The sequence below is a fragment of the Vanellus vanellus genome, assembly GCF_965231255.1.
Source record: "Vanellus vanellus genome assembly, chromosome: 1".
Taxonomy (NCBI): Eukaryota; Metazoa; Chordata; class Aves; order Charadriiformes; family Charadriidae; genus Vanellus; species Vanellus vanellus.
In genome coordinates this window covers 48,495,554-48,517,993 of record NC_138905.1, presented here as the reverse complement: position 1 = coordinate 48,517,993, position 22,440 = coordinate 48,495,554, and the positions used below count along the sequence as shown (strand labels likewise).

General features: G+C 34.7%; 1 protein-coding gene across 1 annotated transcript in view; it reads left to right on the top strand.

The window, feature by feature from the left end:
• Positions 1–116: 116 nt before the first annotated feature.
• LOC309669818 (centrosomal protein of 290 kDa-like) overlaps positions 117–22,440 on the top strand; it is a 57,907-nt gene continuing 35,583 nt past the window's right edge. Inside the window, exons 1-23 of the mRNA XM_082480597.1 lie at positions 117–124; positions 2,914–2,970; positions 3,591–3,711; positions 3,852–3,929; positions 4,679–4,748; positions 4,951–4,997; positions 5,374–5,517; positions 5,726–5,779; positions 7,774–7,926; positions 8,284–8,466; positions 8,839–8,928; positions 9,004–9,126; positions 10,922–11,045; positions 11,260–11,432; positions 11,950–12,112; positions 12,771–12,871; positions 12,964–13,048; positions 13,513–13,625; positions 16,666–16,750; positions 18,106–18,248; positions 18,824–18,988; positions 19,948–20,097; positions 21,104–21,219. Coding sequence (XP_082336723.1) covers positions 3,610–3,711; positions 3,852–3,929; positions 4,679–4,748; positions 4,951–4,997; positions 5,374–5,517; positions 5,726–5,779; positions 7,774–7,926; positions 8,284–8,466; positions 8,839–8,928; positions 9,004–9,126; positions 10,922–11,045; positions 11,260–11,432; positions 11,950–12,112; positions 12,771–12,871; positions 12,964–13,048; positions 13,513–13,625; positions 16,666–16,750; positions 18,106–18,248; positions 18,824–18,988; positions 19,948–20,097; positions 21,104–21,219 — 2,462 coding nt within the window. The 5' untranslated portion in view covers positions 117–124; positions 2,914–2,970; positions 3,591–3,609. The remainder of the gene's footprint in view (positions 125–2,913; positions 2,971–3,590; positions 3,712–3,851; positions 3,930–4,678; positions 4,749–4,950; positions 4,998–5,373; positions 5,518–5,725; positions 5,780–7,773; positions 7,927–8,283; positions 8,467–8,838; positions 8,929–9,003; positions 9,127–10,921; positions 11,046–11,259; positions 11,433–11,949; positions 12,113–12,770; positions 12,872–12,963; positions 13,049–13,512; positions 13,626–16,665; positions 16,751–18,105; positions 18,249–18,823; positions 18,989–19,947; positions 20,098–21,103; positions 21,220–22,440) is intronic.

The following is a 22,440-nucleotide window of genomic DNA, read 5'->3' as shown; positions in this document are numbered from 1 at the left end:
CGCGGGAGCCCTGGCTTTCCTCGCGCCCTAAGAGTATCCGGGTCCCCGGGAGCGGAGCCGGCGGGAGAGTTTGATGGCGTCGCCTAGCAGCAGCCTCCGCCGCCGCCGCCGTCCTCGGGGAGCGGTGAGGGCAAGGGGCGGCAGGGGGGTTGCGCTGAGGAAGGAGGCCGAGATCGCTACGTTCTGCGCTGCCGCCGGCCGGGCCGGCCCCCGCTCCCCCGGACAGCGAGCAGCCGGGCCGGGGGCGGCGGCGGCGGCGGTGGCCGTGCGGGGCCGCGGGGCCGGGCGCAGGCATCGACGCGGTGCCGGTACCCGGAGAAGGTTACGGCCCCCTCTGTCTGCTCTGGACTGATGCCTCAGCCGTGCCCCGCGGTGAAGGTGGACCCGAAATAAGGCAGTTTGTTAATTCAGCAGAGTCAGACGAAATGGAGGCAAAATTGTCTCTCAGCAGCATCCTGGACGGATCGCAGTCTGTCACTGTATCATTCCCCCGGGCTGGGATATACGAATTGGAAGACGATAGGAATCCTGCGCAAGATCCCATTTTGGTCGTGGCTTTGTGGTTTAGATCTGGTGCTTTGTAGAGCTCGTAGATGAGAGCTAGTCTGGGTAATGTAATTTGAAAATCAGGAGTAGGTTAAGCTGGCTTAGTCTTGGTAAACTAATACGGAGTTAGCAGAGCACATCTCCCACATGACTATGCTGCTTCTTGGTATTCAGTCTTGCTCAAGTATACATGACTTTGTGCTACACACTGTACACACCTAAGAACTAGTGGTGCTTAATTTCACAATGGTGATGAGGTATCGGCATGGTAGCTTAGCTGCCTCTTTATGTGCTTTTCCTGTAGGCAGCAGAAGACATTATTGTTCTGGTAGTGCTCGAACACGCCCACCGGACCTCCTTTTCTATCTGCCCTTGCTGAACTTTGTAACATCTGGCTTTTTAATGTATGTGTCGTGATTTGGGCTGAATTGGCCACGGTGTGGAACAACAGATGCTCTCCCCTACCTGAAAGAGAGGCAGGAGAGAAAGAGACTTCTGAGTTTAGAAGGAACTGAACTACTTTAATGAAATATTAAAATAAAAAGGAAATAATGAAATATATACAAAACAGTATCAAGCTCCTAGGATGACGGTCGTGTCACTGGCTGGCACTGGAAAAGTCCCACACTGGATTCAGTGACAGACGGGAACTGGATTCAGGATCTGGATTCAGGATTGGGATCAAAGGTAGACAAACAGACAGAGTCCTCCTCGGATGCCAGCCTTTGAAGAAAGAGGGCTGACCCTTTGCTGCCTCAGCTTTTATACTGAGCATGAGGCAGATGGGATGGAATACCCCCTGTTGGTCAGTTTTGGGTCACCTGTCCTGTCCACTCCTCCCTGCAGGTGGGACCCCTCTATGCTTTTCCGCTTCCGACCCTCCATGGGGGCAAATAACCAAGTTAGCTGGCCTTAGCAATAAGTATAAGCAAGAGCCTCTCTGCATACCATGCCTGGGCATCAACTATAAACATAGGTCCTACCACTCTTGAGAGGGAACAGTTTATGTACAATATGCTGTTAATTTCACTAGTAAGAACAGGCCCAGTTAAAAAGTAAAGTTACTGAACAAGATTGGTTCTGTTTTACCTCAAACCGGGACAGTATGTTTGATTCCTTTAGTAAATCAAGAAAATCTCTTGATAACTAATGTCAAATGCACATCTATTTCACACTTTATGTAAAGCGATGATCTCGGTGTCTCACCACATCTGTCAACTAAAAGCACAGGTTCTAGTTGAAGGGAAGGGATGAGCTGAATTTTGTAATTAAAAACTCTTCAGTTAAATAAGTTCTGTATTATTGTCCTTAAGTATGTACGTACTGTGGTACATACTGCATGCTTAGATTTTGCTCCTCACACCTTACTATAGCTGGTCTCTCAACAAGTTGGATTATTTTGTCTATGTACAGATATCTCTCCCTTTGGATAAAATTTTAAGACTGATACTTTCTTTAGACATCATTTTAAAAGTTAAGAGAAAAAGAGATTTGAAAAATAGAAGGTAAGAAAAGATTGACCGTAGTAAGGTTGCGTACTTGCTTTCAGAATAGTTTTGCGTGTCAGGCCTTTCATACTCGTAATTATTACATCTCATTTTTTAAGGAAAAAAAAAATCAAAAAAAGCCTTAAACAAGTATGTTAATGAAATCAATTAGTATTCAATTCATTAAAGAAGTAAGAGTGCCAAGACCAGTATGTGCCTACCTGTCATTTTCTCGTATTTTCCTTTGCCGTCTATGACAAAGCAGAAAAGCAAAAATGTATATATGATGTCATCCTTATGAAGTCATGGATTATATGGAATTTATGTTTTTCTAAAACATTTAGCAAACACTGAAGAAATGGTAAATATAGGGGAGCTCTTAAGCAGTTTATGTATTCAAAAAAGATGAAGAAAGGTTTCAAAGTCTTACAGCTCTTCTTTCAGATTGCTTAGGCATATTTTGGGGGAAAGTAGTCTTAGTTCAGCCTTTCATTAAGGAAGGAAGTTTCTGTTGGTGATTCTTTAAACTGCTGAATGATGAACAGGATGTGTGATGGAACAGATCTCAAAATATCATGCTCAGCTTAGAGCATTGTTGCAGTTACTGATTGAGCTTCATTATTTTTTTCTATAAAATATATATCCCTGCTGTGTCATTAGTTTTTTGAATAATAATGAATTTAATATTCTAGTTAGTTTTATTTCTTTCTAAATTTTCTTAACCATTTATTCCATATTCATAATTTAAAGCAATAAGTAGATTAAAAACCAGTCTGTTTTAAAGTTGGCAGAATCTAATTTTTTAATTGATAATAAAGGTTAGAGACAGCTCCAGAGAATAGACTAATCCAAGATTTCCAATCTCTTCTGCGTTTTTCAGATACTGCATTGACTTTCAGGTATATGAGAAGTCACTGTGGCCCACAGCAGCGAGTAGGTAAGCAGTAGAACAAAACTTTGGACCACTTTCTGATTAGATTTTTTCAGTTTCCAGGTTGTTTATTGTCCTTTCTCAATGCAAGCATTATAATCAAAAGGACAGGATATTTAATACAAGAGTTTAATATCTTAGAAATTAATGTCAAGAAATAGATTCTCATAGTATCAAACTAGAGCAGGTGTTTGTTGTGTCTTAAATATTAGAAATAATGATTTTTTGACTATAAGGAGATATTTATCCTACAGGGCTGATTCAAGGGGCATCCAGTTGTATTTGTTCGCTAACTTAAAAATACCACATTGAGAGGTGGAGAGGAAAAGAAGGGTATTAAAGTTAAAACAGAGGTTTCACATTTGCCCTAATCTTCACTGTTCATGTCACAACTTTGTCGAGTATGCATGGTCTGGTTTTGAACTTAAAGAAAAAATGTTTTTTCTATAGCCTCCTTGTTTGCAGTAGACCAAACGAGAACACAATATTAAGTCAGTGTTACAAAACTGATACAGTTATTAGCATCATCTTGTGTGGCTCAGTGGTCAGCCCTCTTTAAATCATTTGACATAGCATTGATTTGCATTGATAATGTCTGATAATTGTTATTTTAATTTTTGTTCCAGGAAGAATCATAATTTCAATATGGCACCCATTTTAGATTGGAAGAAGCTTATGAAAGTTGATCCAGATGCTCTGCCTCGTCAAGAGGAACTAGCGGATAGACTGCTGGAGACTGTATCCAAGGTACTGAAGGGGAAAACAGAACATGAGGGGTTTGTTGTGCATTCATCTCTGAGCAGTCTCTGGTCCTTCACATAGATAAATGATTTATTTTGTGGATTTAATTGATATTTGTATAAAAATACTGTTGTCTCTTTCCTTAGGTTGATGGGAAAGATTTAAAAACTGAGAGTCCGGAACAACTGATACACCTTTTTAAAATTACTCAGTCACTAATGAAGGTTTGTATTAATCTTCACTTTCTACAGTTCTGCAGGTGCATTTTTTAATTTTTTGTTTAAATTAAAGCATCATTGCTCTCTTTTTTTTTTCCCCCTGCATTGAGCACACTGGTTACTCCTAAGAACATTTATATACATCTGCTTGTAACTGTTGGGATTATGGCATGTAGCAGTGGGAAGTAATGTGAATAGGACTAACATAGTTGTATAGTTAAGGAACTTTAGTTTTAGAGATGGAAAATTCAAACAGTTAACTCAAAAATTGGTTAGATGTTGTAAGTTATTGGTAACGATTTTAACTTTAATAAAAGTTTTTGTGATAGATCGGTGGGTTAGAGTAAATAAAAACATCACCATGAATGAAGAAACACTGCCATCCTAAAACTGATTCTATGAATCTATTGTACTTTCTTGTATTTACTCATGAATGTACCGAAAGCAAGAAATAACAGCAGCGTAAGTTAGCACATTGGCTTCAGAGAGGCTTTTTCTACTGTTGTTAGTTCTCAGCAGTATGCTTTTGAATGCTTAGATAGACCTGTAGAATAAATTACTAAAGAAGATATTTCAACAGTCTGAACTTCTTCATTTCAGCGTGGGGAAAAATGGGAGTAGTTTAATTTGTTACAGAGAGAAAATCGATGTTCTTTTGCAAATGTTTTTGTGATTTTAAACATGAGGTCTATGGAACAATATTTTAATTTACATTAGTAGTAAAGCATAGTAGTTTACTATGCTTTTTTTCCCAGATGAAAGCTCAAGAGGTGGAGCTGGCACTAGAGGAAGTTGAAAAAGCTGGGGAAGAGCAAGCCAAATGTGGTAAGCAAGCCTTTTTATGCTAGTTTGTTGGTTTTTTTTTTAAGTTTAGGAGTTTGTTGTTTGGTTTTTTTTTAAGTTTTAAAATACCAACTGATCTGGTGTCAGTTGCTTTAGTGAAGTCAACTACTTAAAGACTGAGATTGTTGTTTTATGTACTTTTTACCTTGTTGTGTAATTCACTGTATCTGGTCTATTTTAACAGAAAATCAATTTAAAACAAAGGTGATGAAACTTCAAAATGAATTAGAGGTATGTTTTAAAAATTTTTTACCGAGTGCTGTTTGGTGTTTGTTTTTTTTTTAAATGAGGTTTTTTAGACTCGTAGTTTACTCTGATGTGAACAGATGTAATAGCCTATTTTAGATAATACTTTTTATCGGCTTTTGATATTCATCAGCCTCAGGTTTGCAAAGAGCTGTATGTACAATGGATTTTTTTATACTTTAATAAATCTTGTTTACTTTTAGAGATTTCTGGATTTTGTTGAAAGAAGCTAGTGAGCCCTTCCCGTTGCTTTTCCTGAACATTAGTAACGTTAGTTTTAGCATCTGCTTTTTTTTTTTTTAAGTTCGTTCTATTTTGAAGAACTGTAATATATTTATAATGTTATTTTAATGCTCTTAAGATGGCACAAAGGTCTGCTGGTGGTCGTGATACGCGTTTTTTGCGTGATGAGATCCGCCAACTGGAAAAACAATTAGAACAAAAAGAGAGACAGTTAATAGATATAGAAAAAGAATTGGAAAAAGAGAAGAAAGTGAACGAACAGGTAAGAAGGACTTCATCTTGACATCTGTAAAAGCTGTTCTGGCACAGTTTTTGAAAAGTTGATGTTCTGAAACGATCCTCTGAAATTAAAAAAAGCACTGATGAAATAGGGCCCCCATGCATTCATTTTCTGTTTTGTTTCTGGAGTTCTTTGTTTTCATAGTTTGTGGTGTTAGTGATACATGTAAAGGTTTTCCATCTTGTTCTAGCTTGCTCTTCGAAATGAAGATGCCGAAAATGAAAACATCAGATTAAGGAGAGAGGTTAGTAAAGAAGTACTGCTGATTTCCTGTATTTTTAACTTTATTTATAAATACATTGTTAGCTTTCTATATTTATAATCTTTGGTGTGGCATGATGTTTAATTCTGTTTGTTGTGGTTTAGCCCCAGCTGGCAGCTAGAACCAGCCTTGGAAAAGGCCTTGACTGCTTAGCAACAACTAAAACCATCAGTTTTTTACCAACACTATAGCAGCTACTAGCAAGGAAGTTAACTATATCCCAACTGAAACCATGACATTCTCCACCTCTTATTCCATACCATTTACATTGTGCTCAGGTCCCACACTATCCAATACATCCTCATTAACCACGCCCCACCTTCCCATTGTTTGATATCATACATATATGTCATTCCTTTAGTCAGTTGACCACCCGTGTGCAATGTCTGTAAAATGTCCTAAAATGTCCATAAATGCCCACAAATGTCCATAAAATGTCCATTAAGCTCATCCAGTCCACAACCCTGGGCTCCATCTGCCACGGTGGTTCCTCAGGACAGGAGAGGTGGTGTTTTGTGTGGAGTTACTGGGCACCAAAGACACCTCAGGTTGGGTCACTGCTACACTTGCACTGCTTCTTGTAAGGCTTGTTCTCCATTGGTTCAGGTGGTTCCTGCTATAGCAATTCCTATAACATGCAACTCAAATAATGTGTTACAACAATTTAAAGTTATATCCATTACAATCTCCACCCCTGGTCCCTTTGGGCCAGGTTATTTGGTTTAACATTGCAATGAACTCCTCCCCTTTCTCCTAGCCTAGCTAGCAACAAGGCAAGGGGTTTCCGCTATAGTAGTTCCCATAACATACAACTCAAATCCCGGGTGTAACTTTACTCCTGATTTCTCTATCTCCTCCCCCCAAGCAGTGCAGGGGGACTGGGAATGGGGATTGTAGTCACTTCATCACATGTTGTTTCTGCCGCTCCTTCCTCCTCAGGGGGAGGACTCCTCACACTCTTCCCCTGCTCCAGCATGGGGTCCCACCCACATGAGACAGTTCTGCATGAACTTCTCCAGCGTGAGTCCTTCCCACAGGCTGCAGATATCCACAAACTGTTCCAGCATGAGTCTCTTCCACAGGCTGACATAACACTATACCAACTGCTAGTAAAAAAGTTAACTGTGTTCCAGCTGAAACCATGACACTGTTTTAGAACATTTCTTGGTTACGTGTACAAAGAGAATACGGAATTTTGATCACATTTCACAAATACGTAGTACATCTGCTCCAATGAAACTTAGTTAATTGAGGTCAGGAGGTGTCTACATTTGAATTTACATAATTCTACCATGCATTAATTTTGTCTGGACTTTGTGTTTTGAATTTTTAGTATTTTCCCTAAATACTATTGGCAAATAGATTTGGTTGATGTTAGATAGGATTTGGTTTATACTTGCTGCTTTTGCTAAGATTGTCTCGTTGCTCAAAATAAAGTTATAAAAATCAAAAGTTAATATAACGATATATGCAAAGATAGAGTTAACATTTTTTGTTACTAGAATTTTTTTTAATCATTCTCTTAAAATATTTTTTCTAGCTGTTTTTAGAAAAAAATGCATGTTTTATAGCATTTAATACCTGTAATCTTGGCCTCTAAGATAATAAAATAGGGGCGAAACCTCAAGAATCATTCCTCAAAATGCCCTTCTATGTATGCGTGTGTATGTATGTGCATGCATGCACAGGTATAAAGAAAACTATTTTATTTTGTCTTTATGTTGATTCCTATTTAGTCTTCCTAAAGCAAAGATAATTTCTAATATTTTTCATGCTTTGTTCTCTTGGTCTTGTTCTCTCCTTTTTAATCCGAAGAAAAAACGCATAAAGAAAAAGGTGAGGCTTCTAAGTTTTTTAAAAGCAGACTGTAGGAATTTGGATGGGTTTTGACTGTCTTAGCTCTTTGTGCTAGCTTGCTAGAAAAGTTGTCCTCAACTCTTCAAAATAGGCTTATGTTTGGATTGCTTTCTGTGCAGAATGAACAATTGCGTCAGGATGTAGTTGACTATCAGAAGCAAATAGATTCTCAAAAAGAAACAATTTTATTACGAAGAGGAGAAGATTCTGATTACAGATCACAATTGTCCAGAAAGAACTTTGAGCTTGTCCAGTATTTGGATGAAATTCAGGTAAAATCTATGCTATTGAGTCTTTATTAGATACTGCTGCTGACAATAGTGTTTTTCACAAAGCTGTGTCCATTTACAGATCAAGTCATGTGGAGTACGGGAATCTGTAACACAGTTGGGTTCTTTGATGCATATAGTCTGCATCTGTGAATCTAGCAGAAATAATGAAATTACTGGCGATGTGAAATGTGTCTTTTATTTGCTGTTAGGGTTTGTTGAAATTTATGATCTAGAGGTGAAATACTTCTGTGCTAATTTATACTTTCAAATCTTACATTTAATGTGGCTATCAATTACTGGTAATTCAGGTATTAAGATGTGCAGTTTTTAAAAGCAGCTTCTTCTTTAATTTTGTAGAATTTGACTGAAACTAATGAGAAGTTAGACATTCAAAACCAAGAAATGAGGAAGAACCTTGAGGAATCAGTGCAAGAAATGGAGAAAATGACTGACGAATATAACAGAATGAAACGAATTGTGCAACAATCTGATATTATTATGGATCAGTTAAGAAAAGAGAAAGAACAGTACAAATTTCAAGTAAGAAATCACTTATTAAATGTATACTTTTTTTAGGTTTATACTGAATTGTCACATTTTAGCTTAAATTAAAAAACATTCAACATATCCAGTTAAAAACCCACATTCTACTGAAATATGTCTCTAAAAGTAGTGTGATCTTTTAATTTTATGCCAATTTTAAAGTTTGATTGCAGATCACAATTTTCTTTTGTACAAAATGTCAGCGATACGCTCTTCTTAATAGTCATCATCTTCCCTTGCTGCTGTAATGCTAATCTGTTCGATTTTATGTGCTTGATGTAGTATACATATACATGTAATATACATTAACATATACATTGGTTAAGCAAAACATTTGTGATACGATGTTCATCCAAATGGCATTTCTAGGTTCAGGAGCTTTCAGACCAGCTGAAAGCAAAGAATGAGGAAGACGATCCACTCATGGCAGCTGTAAATGCAAAAGTAGAAGAATGGAAGGTACTTTTTAATACTTTTAAAATTATTTTTAGGAATTATTTCAAATGTTCTGATGGTGTTTTATCTTCTTTTCAGAAAATCTTAGCTTCGAAAGATGATGAACTCCTAGAGTATCAGCAAATGTTGTTTAACTTGAAAGAGAAATTGAAATTGGCCCAACTTGATGTAGACAGAAGCAGTATGGTGGCCCTTCAGCAGGTACAGTCTATGTGAGAAATTACACACATAGAAATTAACATTCACTAAGTATGCTAGTAACCAAATAATTATTTAGTCTTTCATAGTTTGCAAATACCGAAAAGTGTGTTACTTATGTTTCAGAATTATGAGACAGGTTGATTCTTTCCACTACAAAATTATCTTAATAGACAATGAACAAAACTTCTCTTGCTGTATGTATGAACTGAGCTTTTGGTAGCTGGTTCTGTTACTTTCATATTTCTCTTTTCTAACTATTAGTAGAGTGATTGCTTTAACATTTAAGCATCCATAATTCAATTTTTTAAATTATAGTTTAGTTTCTCTCCTCTAAATTTGTTAAACGTTGAAGAGTCTTACCTACTCATCAATTTTCTGTGTTCCTTTGCCTCACTATGAAGTCTGTGATAGAGTTAGCTGAATTTAAGTATATTTTCATATTCATGCAAAATTACATAGTTCTTTATGATTTTGAATTTCCTCACTTTCTTGAAAAACATAAAAAGAATTAATAAATAACACGGTCCATTAGGAATCCTGAAATATACATTATGGAAAGCGTACCAAGGTGATTTCCTGCCTTGCTTCAGGTTTTTTGAATGAATGTGTCATGACATTTGTGTTATATGTTGGGCCCTTGTAGACTGAGTGGTATGGTGAGATATATTCATGCAGTCTTCCAAAACTAGGAACAGATAGCTTCTCAGGAGAAAAAAAAAACCCTAAGTACAAATCAGCCTCTGATGATCAGAAGAGGAAGACAACTGAAAATAAGTTTGATAAGCAGTTGCAGAGTCTGTTTTTAGATGACTAGATGGCTTTAGAGGTTTCTTTTTTGGATGACTGTCATTAGCATGACATTTTGAACAGTTATGTGGAAATAAGCATATTTTTTAAGCAGTCCATTAAATCAAATTACTGTACTGTTTTTTAACTCAAAATGGACTGAACTTGTTATGGTTCAGTGTATATTTACATTCTGAAGGGTTATGTTTAGCTCTCTATAACTTTGCTAAGCTCTTTACCTTTAGATGTGAAATGTGATTAGATATGTTCTCAAAGAAAACCTGAGCTTTTTTTTTTTTTTTTTTCATAACATTGGTATACAGTAAGGTTGGCAACTCTTGAGATTTTTACATTATAATTATTTTCTGTAGCTTTTTTCCAGTCTCTTTTTTATCTTTTCCCTCTTTTTCCATCCATCACAGAAAAAATAAAGTGCTCTGTTGTATTTCTGAAGTTTGTACATAAGCACAGAAATAGTATGATATAAGTAGAAGTCGCTTTTACAGTCTGTGTGTACTTATGGATCTATATGAATGCAAAACAAGGTGTGATAAGAATTTTTAAAAGTTGGATGGGTTGCTGAAAGGCAATCTGCAATACAGGTGTCATGTATGATGGATTGTTAGTCCTCCCAATCTTGAACTTGTATCTCTTCGTTTATGAGGAAGCTGTAAGAAACCTGTACCATCTGAAACTTTTTGTCATACGTAGTCTTAACTCTTAGAGAACTGTTCCATCTAAAATTTATATACTAAAATGCTACTTTTAAAAATTTGAATGCTTTATTTTTACTCTTTCTTTTATTTTTCCTGCTTTGCCTTTATATACTCAACTTCTAGATAATATCTGAACTCTATGTTGTAAGTACAGTATATTTGCTTGTTCTGTAAATTGTTTTGTATTAGCTACTTTTAATTTCTTCATTTACTGTGTGGTGTTCTGTATTGGTAGTTTGCCTGTCACTAAAGAAGAATTCTTTAATGGAGTTTGTTTTTTTTGGTGTATGTAGGGAGTACAAGAGCGAGATGCTCAGATAAGATTGCTTACTGAGCAAGTTGAGCAGTATACCAAAGAAATGGAACAAAATGCATTTATTATTGAGGAATTAAAATACGATCTCCAAAAAGATAAAGGTAATATGACCATTTTAAAAAATGAAATAAAAAAAAAGATTGAGACAGGAAGAAAAATGCTCTCATATGTAGTCTTTTCTAATTACTTTAAGTAAAAAGAGCAGAAAATTAGGATCTTCTTTATAACATTATCTGGAGTGTTTCTTTATTGCTTAATGGCTGATAGCAAAAATTCCTAGTTGAATTGTAAACAGATCAAGGTTTTTCTTTCCAGGTCACTCATCTCTTGCTCAGCAGAATCGGATTGGGGATATGCAAGAAAAGTTAAAAATTTTAGAAGAGAGAACTAAGGAGGCTGAGAAATCAGCAGAATTAGCAGAAGCAGATGCTAGAGAAAAGGACAAAGAGCTTGTTGAGACTCTGAAACGAATGAGAGACTACGAACTGGTAAAAAAAATGCTAGAATGGGTGGTATTTCATCATATTTTTTAGGCAATCATTTTGTCCTTTCATTTTTTATTGACTGTGTTCTAATTAGAAATTAATTGAATGACTTCTGATGCTGTTTGTTTGGTTTTTTTTCCTATTCTTTTCTTTCATAATAACATTTAGTGGTCACTGACTGCATGCAATTTGTTAGCCATACTTAATTACAAGTTGTCAGTTTAACATATTCTTATGGACTTCTGAAGTCCATTGAATGATAATTGAACAGTCAAGATATGAATCTTAGAAGGATCGTGTAGTACTTAATTTTCAAATACTCAAGAGACTCCTCTGTAGTCAAAAGACAGATTTGTAGGATCTGCTTTTTATTCAGTAACTTTTTTCACTAAGCATAGTGCAGAAGAGGTTGAAAAATATTTTTTCTTATCTGTGTAATGATAAAAGATGGATTCATAATTTATTTTCTTACATCTTCTGTTGGTTATTTTGTTTTTGCTTCCCATTTGTTTTTTTATAGGGAATATATGGCTTGGAAGAGGCTGTTGCTGAAATAAAAGATTTAAAAAAGCAAATCAAAATACGCGATTGTGAGATTGAAACATTAATTAAGGAAGTCAATAAACTTCAACTTAAAATAAATGATTTTCTTGATGAAAATGAGGAACTTAGAGAGCGCTTAGGTATGCTATCTATCCATTACGTTTTCAATTATTTGTTGTGTAAGAATTGAAATAACATTGTCATGGAAATCTTTTACTATATCAAATAACTGCGTGGAAATAATTTTGTATATTCTGCTAATATTTGCACATAGTTTCAGTTAGTTAGGACAAACTACATGAATGCTTATGACTAAACTTGAATATACATGACCTAACTTGGCTTACAGGTTTCTTTGAAAGTAGGAGAAGAGGTTTAGTAGTGCTTTTTTGTTTCTCATTCCTCTTTGTACAGTCCTTAATTGATTTTGTAATATCGTGTTTGGAAAACATAACATACTGAAGTTGTAATGCTAGTCTGAAAAACACTCAGAAAACTTTGGACAGGCTTATTTTTACATAGAAGAATCTAAACATATATATAGCTAATTTTAGGTGGCGTTTTATTGCCTTTTGATTTTTGAGTAACTGATGTAAAATTATGCTTCTTCTGGTGTTTACAAGGAGCATAATGTTTGTACATATATAGAAATACTTACAGATATTCTACTATCAACTGTTTTTTTTTTAAATTCTACTTGATTAGTTATATTCTTATTTAAATGAACTGCATTCTAATGATTACTAATGTTAATATTCCTCCTTAATGAATAATTATACAGCATATACTGTATTTTAGGTCTTGAGCCAAAGGCAATGATTGATTTAAATGCATTCAGAAACAGCAAGACACTGAAGCAGCAGCAATATAGAGCTGAAAACCAGATTCTTTTGCAAGAGGCAAGTGATAAATACTATTTTTGCATGACAGTTGCGTAATAAACATGTATTTGAACAAAATGAAATACTGATCTGTGAATGTTAATACGCAGATTGAAAGACTAGAAGAGGAAAGAATTGAACTGAAAAAACAGGTTCGTAAGTTGGCTCAAGAGAAAGGAAGAGTTGCAACAATAGGTAGGATATTTTTTATTATATACTGTCCTTTCAAAAACACGCTGTCTGTACTTATTAATATAGCTTTGTCGTATTTACTCATTTATTTAAATTACAAGGCTAAATACTTCTCATTGAATCTGTAGGAAGAGGTGAGAGGTTGTGTATTTCTGTAGTCTTAGAGACTTGTGATGGCTAGTATTGCATCACTGAGAGTTGTGTCATTGGCTTGCAGTTCTTAGATGCAAGATGATATCGCCATGATTTCCAGTAAATCTATATAATGTATGTGTTTCCAAAATCTTAAAATTTCAGTTCTTTGCCACCCAGGGAAGCATAATGTGTTCAAATGAAAAGGTTTACAGCTCCTTACTTTTCAGGTAGAAAACTAGAACTCAGATATACTAAATGGAATATATTCCCTTGCTTGGAGACCAATTAAAAATTCATGATCATTTACTACTTGTACATTTACTTGGAATTAGGACTGGATGCAGGTGATGTGCAGATAACTGATAGCTTTACTGAAGAGAAGGGAATGAATAAGAGGAAGTTGGATTTCTTGAACAGACATGATATTGCTGACATAAAAGCAAAGGTAGGTTCATAAAACAAGTTCATAAACATTTATCGTATTTCCCTTTCAAAATAAACTAAAGTTATTTTGTAAATATCTGTTCAAATATTTCTGTAGGTGCTCTTATTAACTGCTTTTAAAAATACAGAAAATAATAATTTGTAATTTTTTTAGAAGACTAATGAATATTCTATATTTTTTGTGAATATAGGCTAGCAGCTTGTGTAACATGGAAGGGAGAAACAGACTTGCAGATAGAGAAGCACCGGTTAGACTTTTGAAGTCAGAGAAAGATATAGCTGAAAACAGTAAGGCTGTGGGAAATCGACCTAGAAGAACTCCTGGCATACTTCAGAATTTAGATCACTTGGAAAAAAATAGAAATACTTCTTCAGTTCATTTAGGTTCAAAACATGTGACAGAGTGGCAACTAGTTAACGATAGCTGTAATTCTGAAACTCTTAGTATAAAAGAGCTTTTCGTATCACCAGAGCTACAATTTATACAGACATCAGGGATAACAGGTTATACAGACAGCAGAGACACATCAAAAGACTTAAAATCAGACTGCACAGGTTCATTTTCTGCTTATCAGCAAGTGTGTCAGACCTCAGAGGTAAATAACCAAAATTGTGGAAAGAAACCATCTTTTCAGAATCAAGTCTCCGTAGCTTCCAATTCAGACCAAACAGGTCAGAAAAGTTTTTGCCCAGGACTATCTCTCAGCAAAAACTCTCTTATTTCTTGTGCATCTGCTCTTGGAAAGCCAGTAACACACAAAACACAAATAATGACATTGAAGGATAAGCAAGACTATTCGCAAGCAAAGTTTTCTGATTTATCTGCCTTGCAAGAAGACAGAGAAGGAAAGAAATGCCTAAAAGAATTGTTGCAAGTAAAAACGTCGGAAAGTGGACTTGAAAATGGACAATCAGAACACTCAGGTCAGGTAGATCCTGTTGAAAATCTCATAGAGCAATTGAGGAGAGAATTAGCACTTCTTAGATCTCAGGTGAGACAACTTTATAGTATGTGTATGTTTATATCTATTGCAGTTATTTAGAAGATAAATTGAAACAGTAAAGATGTGTTCATTTACTTTCATCTTTATTGATTAAAGCTATAGGATAGTTCTGATAGAATTGGACATTTTTTCTTCTAATAAAAAGAAGTGCTGAGTCATTAATTTGCAGTTCATTTGTTGACATAGGATTGGAAAATATAGGCATATATTTTCATTCTTCACAACACCTGTGCACACATACATAGATGTCTACAAAGAGAGAACAGTTGTTATTCTAAGACCTCATACACGACTGTAAACAAAGTACTTATCAGTTTTCTTATTGGTGCATACAGCCTTGTATCTCATACAAATCAATTCTTGCAACTGTATTTTAAATAAAATAGTTTGAGGATTATTTTTAAAAAGTGTTCTAAATAAATACAGAGAAATACAAATGGTAATTTACAAACATCAGTTGAATGTAGTGGGGACTGATTAAGTCCTTTGGTATGAAAGACAGAAGATGAGATTTCTGTTAAAGGACACAGATGTTATTTGACTAAAGGACGTCTCCTACCTCCCGAGAGAACAGATGGTGTAAAGTTAGACTTCTAGAATGAGAAAGGCCTTTCATTCTAGGAAACGCCTAAGAAGTTCCCGAGTCCATTTCCCTGCCAACTGACAAAGATAATGTATATCTGTTTTCAGAAAAAAACACTTCTGATGAAAAATTCCTATTGTTTATTGAAATGATCTCTAATGATAAAATCTTTTAGATTCCCCAAAGGTTTTTTGAAAACATTTTATAATCAGTGAAAGGATGGGTTGATTTCAGGATGCTTGCTGAGGTTTCTTTTATTCACATGATAAATCATATAAAAAAGTTATTCACTGGTAGCTTCCTAAATTGGTAGCTTGAAATGCTGTGTTAGTTTTCTGTATAGGGGAGGACACTGCTTTGATTGCTAGAGATACATTTGGGGCATGGATCAAGCCAGTCCCTCAGAGCCTCACAGATTTTCGGTCTGTACTAGACTGTTGTTCCAGCTGCTGCACGGCCCAAGAATGCCTGGTTCTCTAGATGGTGTTATATGGGATACACCTTGTGTAATTCTTCCAGTGAATCTATGTTGCTGTTGCATTTCAAGCAGGACACTGTGGAATTTTCATGAAGGCATACTCCAGATTTGAAAAAAAGCTGGGACTAGAACATTAGATTGCTAAAATTAGAATCTGTGTATTTTTTGTCTGGGAGAAACCGTCTAAGAATGTGATGAGGAAACATCACGGTTAAAAGGTATAAGATAAGCAAATAGGTCTTTCCTATCTTTAACTGAAATGCTGTGGAACTGATGGCATTTCTGTTGAGCCTGTAGAGCTGTGTAATTGATCAGCGGAAAGTATAAGTCTATATACATCAGGCTTTTTTCAGTTATACAACATTTTTCCCGTGCTACAGGAGTGTGCTTTGCTGTTGTGATTTATCTTAAAAATTCAAGCTGTGGGGTGAATAATGCCTCCTAATTAGATTTTCAGTAGAAAAGAAGTAGTGTGGTTTTTTTATATTTTGAAAGTTAAGTCTTGAAAATATATATCTTTTTTGGTATATAAATGGAGACAGAATCCTATACTAATAACTTACTGTTGGGTTTTTTTAGAACGAGCAGATATCCAGAGATTTGTTGATCAAGAGTAGGCTAAATAGTTATACAGAATTAAATCTTGAAAGATGCAGAAGCCAGGCAGTGCAGGTAGCACAAGGTTTAAAAAAAAACCCAAACAAATGGGGTAGATATTTATATAAAATTTATTCAAGGTTTAATAATTTTTTCCTGATAATTTTGTTGCTGTGAAGATGAGGCTATTTCTTTGATTGTTGCTTTCTATATGACACCTCATTTTGGTTTATGTACTATGTAATTTCACTGTTGAATATGTATGGATTAGCAATATTTTCAAGCGTTTCTTTTCATTTAACCACAGTGTCTTAATGAAAACTCTAATACTAAAATTCCTAAATTACAGTTTTTGAGTCTTCTTTGTTCTTTTTTTTAGAATGAGTGTCTTGCAAATGAATTAAGTGTGAGAGAGAGAGATTTGGAGAAGAACAGGACTGTAATAGCCAAATTTCAATCTAAATGTAAGTTGCAACCTGTTTTAAAACTAGAGAATATTATCAGGTACCTGCAGATAGTTTGCTTATTTAATTGTTCTGGTTTTGTGATTGTGACCACAAATGCCTGTGTTTACAGTTTTGATTTAAATGCAGCTTACTGTGATGTCTTTCACAAGGATTGAATTTGCTGTGTACATAGAAGGTTATTATACAATTATCCTGATATACTTCTCAACTGTGGAAACTATGGTTGTGAATTGATCCAGATGTGAACACAATGATTACAAAGCAATGAATGTAAATGGCACTTATCAAATTGGATTTTCTCTGAATTCTCATTAATGACTTTTTTTTATATTAATGTATATCTTTGTGTGCATGTGTATAAATCCATATATTAGCTAGTTTAAAACGTAAATGAGTGATAGTACATGAAACATAGTTTATTCTTACTAAATACATTAACCCAGGATCTTTCATGTTTGTCCTTCCTGAATCAGACCTAATAAGGGCTTTAAGTATGTGAGCAATCCCAATGATAATAATTATACAATTTACTTGTGTAATTGTACTGCTTTCCTGACTTCAAGAAACTGTTGGGGAATTAAACCCACTTGCTGCTTACATATATCTGTATGTTAGCTGAAGTGCACTGCTTGCAAAGTCTGAAATAAAAATAATGCTACTTTCTAATAGACAATAATCTTTTTTATTTCCCAGAGAATGTGAATTCTAAAAATTCTTTTTGACTTTTCAAAATAACTGCTCCAGATTTTGCAGTTCATTCCTGGGTTTTCAGGACAGTTAGCCATATTGTTAAGATGCCAAGAATGTCGTGACAGATTTGGGTTTTTTTAAAGTTTCCAGACTTCTTGCTCTGTGCTGGCAGCTCTGGAATACCACTGAGAGGTTAATGGTAGCAGAAAAACTGTATGTCTTGAGACTCCTTATTAAAGCCAAATAATTTAAATGTTCTTTTGTCCCGGCCTGCAACAGGAATTCAGGCAATTCCTATATATTTCATTGTTACACCCAAACACTTCCAAGGTAGCCACGTTTCTGGATTTGTGAAAGTCAGTCAGACAGGCTACTAAAGAAGTGAAAAACGTGGCAGGAAACGTTAAAGACTGGAAGGTTCAATAAAGTCAAATGTGTTCCTATGAAGCATTTAATTATTGTTTTATTGGTATTTCTTCAGCAAAATACACTCTGTGGATGTTCCTAGCATCTATACTTTTAACTTCCTGATTAGTTATGTCTATATATAATAAGAACATTCTTTTTATATATCAAATTAACAAGTATTATGATGAAATGTCCTAGGAAACCTTAACTCTTTTATTCAGTGCTTTTAGACACATTTACAATTTTTATTACAGTAAAAGAATTATCGGAAGAGAATAAACAACTTGAACAGGGAATGAAAGAAATATTGCAAGCTGTCAAGGAAATGCAGAAGGATCCTAGTGTGAAGGGAGGAGAAACAGCCTTAATAATCCCTAGTCTGGATCGTTTAGTTAATGTAAGCTTGATTTCTAAAGTATTATTTGGCTTTATAGGATTTATAGGGTTCTTTTTTTCCTCCTCAATTATTGTGTGGTTGTATAATTAAATAGTACCTTCCTTATACATATGCTTCCTTAGCTACAAGTAGGAGTAATTAGTGTGATACCTCTTTAAAAGTGCAAATCAGCAATATACAGCAACAAGATATTCCCAATAAAAATTTTAAAAAAATCTTCAGCTGGGTAGTATAAAACTATCTTTGGCAAATTTATTGTCTCAGTCATAAAGCTTAGGTAAAAGTTCATTTACATGTCTTTTATCTCTATGGGACCTGCAGGAAATGTTTAAGAAAAATTCTTTATTCAAACATCTTACAAAAAATATAGTGTTTTTACAGGGAAATTTAACCATTTAAATCACAGGCTATGGCAAATGTACCATCAGGAAACTGAGAAGTAGATTTTAAAATGTTAAAATTTCATGCTTTTTGCTAATTTCTTGTAGTCCAAACTTGAGGGCTTTAGTTTATTATGAAAAAACAAAGCTTTTTTGCACTTCACTCTTTTGTTAATTAAATGTTTACTGCATTAGGCAATGGAGTCAAAGAATTCAGAAGGAATCTTTGATGCTAGTGTGCACTTGAAAGCTCAGGTTGACCAGCTTACAGGACGAAATGAAGAATTAAGACAGGAACTGAAACAGACTCAGAAGGAGGCAACGAATTTCTCTAATCAGCTGGCAAATGCAAATGAAAAGGTATACAATTAATTTAATACAATTTGTTTTGTACTTGAAAAGTGACTCCTCTGATTATTTAGAATAAAGCCACACAATGTATAAGATACTGAATTTAGCTTATGTGAACAGCGTAATTACACAAATCTTAATTAAATTCATGTATTGGATCTACCAATTTGTCCATTTAAAATTCAAATCTTACTCTTCTTTATCATACTTTACCCTTGGAATATTCTATCATGTTGAGCACCAAGCATGGCTGTCATTTGGAGATAGCTGTACCCAAAAAAGCTCACAGATTTCTTTCTTCAAAAAGCCAGTAGTCTTGCATTTGTTATTTATAAATAAGTAACAGAGATGAAGCGTTCTAAAATGATGAATTGTTCTCTGAAATCCTTAAGTTGTTCAATTAATTCTGTGGAACGCTTCTTCCAGGGCAGGAAGGAAGAATGGACTACTATCTTACAAGAAGCCAAATTTGAATTTGCCCTTTAGAACAGCTTTGGTGATGCAAAAAGATTTGCCAGTAGCTAATATTCTAGAATAGTGTTTTATGTACTGTTAGAATAGAGAACCAGAAAGCTTTTGAGAGGTTAAATGAAAGGCAAAGTTTTGTTTAGACTAAACCATCTAATAACTACTTCAATAATTCTATCCAAAACTTTATCTTTTTAAAAGGAATAGAGATGCATTGTGTTTTAAACAATTTAAAATCTGAGGTGAATCCTCAGATATATGAAGCTGCCCTGATTGCTGGAGTAATTTGATAAATTTGGCTATTATGCATTTAATGATTTAGGGAATCACAGCTTTTTTAAAAGGTTACTTTAAAGAGTGTTTGAATGCTTAGAATATAAGTGAAAGTGAATTAGGTTGTTAATAACAACTGATGTAGCACAGGAAAACAATATTTTTTCCATCGGTGATTATTTTTTAACTGAATAGCAAGAGCTACTTTTTATGTTTCTTTTCTTTAGATTGCACAACTGAAAAATGAAATTTGCCTATTACGTCAGTCAGAAGGTTCCAATATTGTCTTCCAAACAATGAATCTTCCAGAAGGAATGGTTCCTTCAAGTGTTAATGTGATTAATTCTCTGAATGAATATTTAATACATCTTATACAGGTAACTCATTGACTCCTTGATATCAGGAATATTTGTAACATATGGCTGATTCCTCCAAAATCTAGTACCATGCCATGTATGGACATGGGAGAACTCTCCAAAAAGTTCTGACATCCAGTAAACGCTTTGGGCTATTCTGGTTTTTAAAAGCTGTAAGTATTTTGCTGTGCTATAAACCTGGGACCTAATACTAATAATTTTTTTTACAACAATTCAGATTTTTTTTTGGTTTAAATCTGAATTTTCATCTAAATATTCACCCACTCCTCATTCTACTTCTGCAGTTGCACTCTTTCTATGCAAAATTGTCTCTTACTGGTGTCTGGATTCCACACCTGGGTCTGCATGTGCAAATCCTACTCTAAACAGTTTTTCTCTATACAGCAAAGATCTCTATTTACCATATGAATTTTCATTCCATTATTTGTCAAAAATATGTCAACATTTTTAAAAAGAGGCATAAGTACATTGAAACCAAAGCCACTGATTCTCACGGGAAGCATAGCAGACAAGATTATTGTAAAGAAGAATTGATTATTTAAGAACTGGAGTAAAAAGAAATTACCTTTTTTGTTATTATTAAATTATTCTGTCTTTGTTTTCTTTACTTTTGTTGATTAGAGAATATTTTTCAACTGTATATGGTTATAAATTAGAAGAGTGTTTGGGAACATGAGAAAAGAACATTGCTTTCCAGTTAGACATTCAATTGGTATTCTTTGTGGGCTAGCAACGTGTCATGGTGTTTTGAACTTTGAGGGATGTAATCCACAGTGCAATTTATGCACTATTTCACACCTATTAATATGAATGTCAAAGAGGATTGGACTTTTTTTCATATGTTGCTTCTAAAGAAAGACACACTTCATATCTGCAGTTCACACAGTTCATGACAGAAGCGTCTATCATGAAAAACACAAGGGAGAATAGGCTTTTTGATTAATCCTTTCATGTTTAAAACCTATATTAATCACGTCGATATTTTTATTTGGAAAATAATAATTAGGAACTAGAAAATAAAGAACACTTGCTCAAAAAATTAGAAGATGCAATAGAGGACTACAAGCGGAAATTTGCAGTAATTCGTCATCAACAAGGCTTGCTGTATAAAGAATATCAAAGGTATCGCTCTCTTTTCTTTTTTTATGAATTATGGAAGTCCAACTGTCTAAATGTTGAATAATTTAGAATACAAGATTTGCTGCAGTGTTGAAGTAGTTCTTTGGTTAGTGTCATAAATGCTGCTGCTCTTGGATATGGACTGCATATATTTTCTTTAGTCATACAAAGATTCAGAAAACTCTCACAGAAACATTTTCTGCTGGACTCTTTTCATATTACATACTTTATAACAAGGATTGCATTGTGCTTTCTGCATTCGATACCTTGTATTTGATTAGAACCTGCTATTATGGACTCTTCAGTCTCATTTTCTTTTGCTTTCATGTATGGGTCCTAATGGTTTTTCTGAAGGGGAAAAAAAAAGAAAACTTTTATCCAAATACAGTCAGAGATCTCTGTTTCAAAATTTTATACCATCAGGACTTCGTAGTTCGTTTTCTTTCAGACTCTTAGTTCCTTTATGTGCTTCATTGAATCTAATTTCTATAAAATTCCTCTTGTGGTCAAAAAAAGGGATCTTAATCTGTTAGGAGCATAGGGGTGAACCTGGTGATTTTGATTCTTCAACTAACAGACTGTTAGCTGTGTTCTCTGTCTGTGGATTGGAATGAACAGTCACTGGATGGCTTTTGGAATAAGGCTCTTTTGTCTTTGAGGACCCTCTATTTATTCTTTGAATCAGTTAAGGCTTACCAGATAACATCATCTTTGAGGCATAAAAGCTATAACTTTTTGAAAATTTTATAGGCTATGATATATACTACCTCATTTACTGCTAGATTAGTTATCGCCAATGACAGGGATAAGATGATGGTTCAAGGCTCCTTCTCCAAACCTGTTACAGATTGAAATTAAGGGAGGAGATTCTTTGACTTTGCATCCCGTAAAGACTCACTTTCAGAGCCTCTTCTTTCTTTTTCCTACATTTTCTTCCGTTATGGAAGAAACTAATAAGAGATCTTCTTTAAACAGAAGGTACTGCTTCTGAAATATGCTTGATTATTTGTTTAAACTAGCCTAAACTATCCTATACAGTCTATAGGAACTTCCTTATTAGACATGTATGAACAGTTCATAGAATTTTGTTTCAAAATAAATAACAGAGGAGAGTAGTTTGGTCCAAAGCAAAGCTGACTGTTTTTATGTTTTTGTTTGGTTTTCACTGAAATAGAAAAACTAGGGTCAGAAATTGTGTCCTGTATGCATCTGAAATAAAATGAT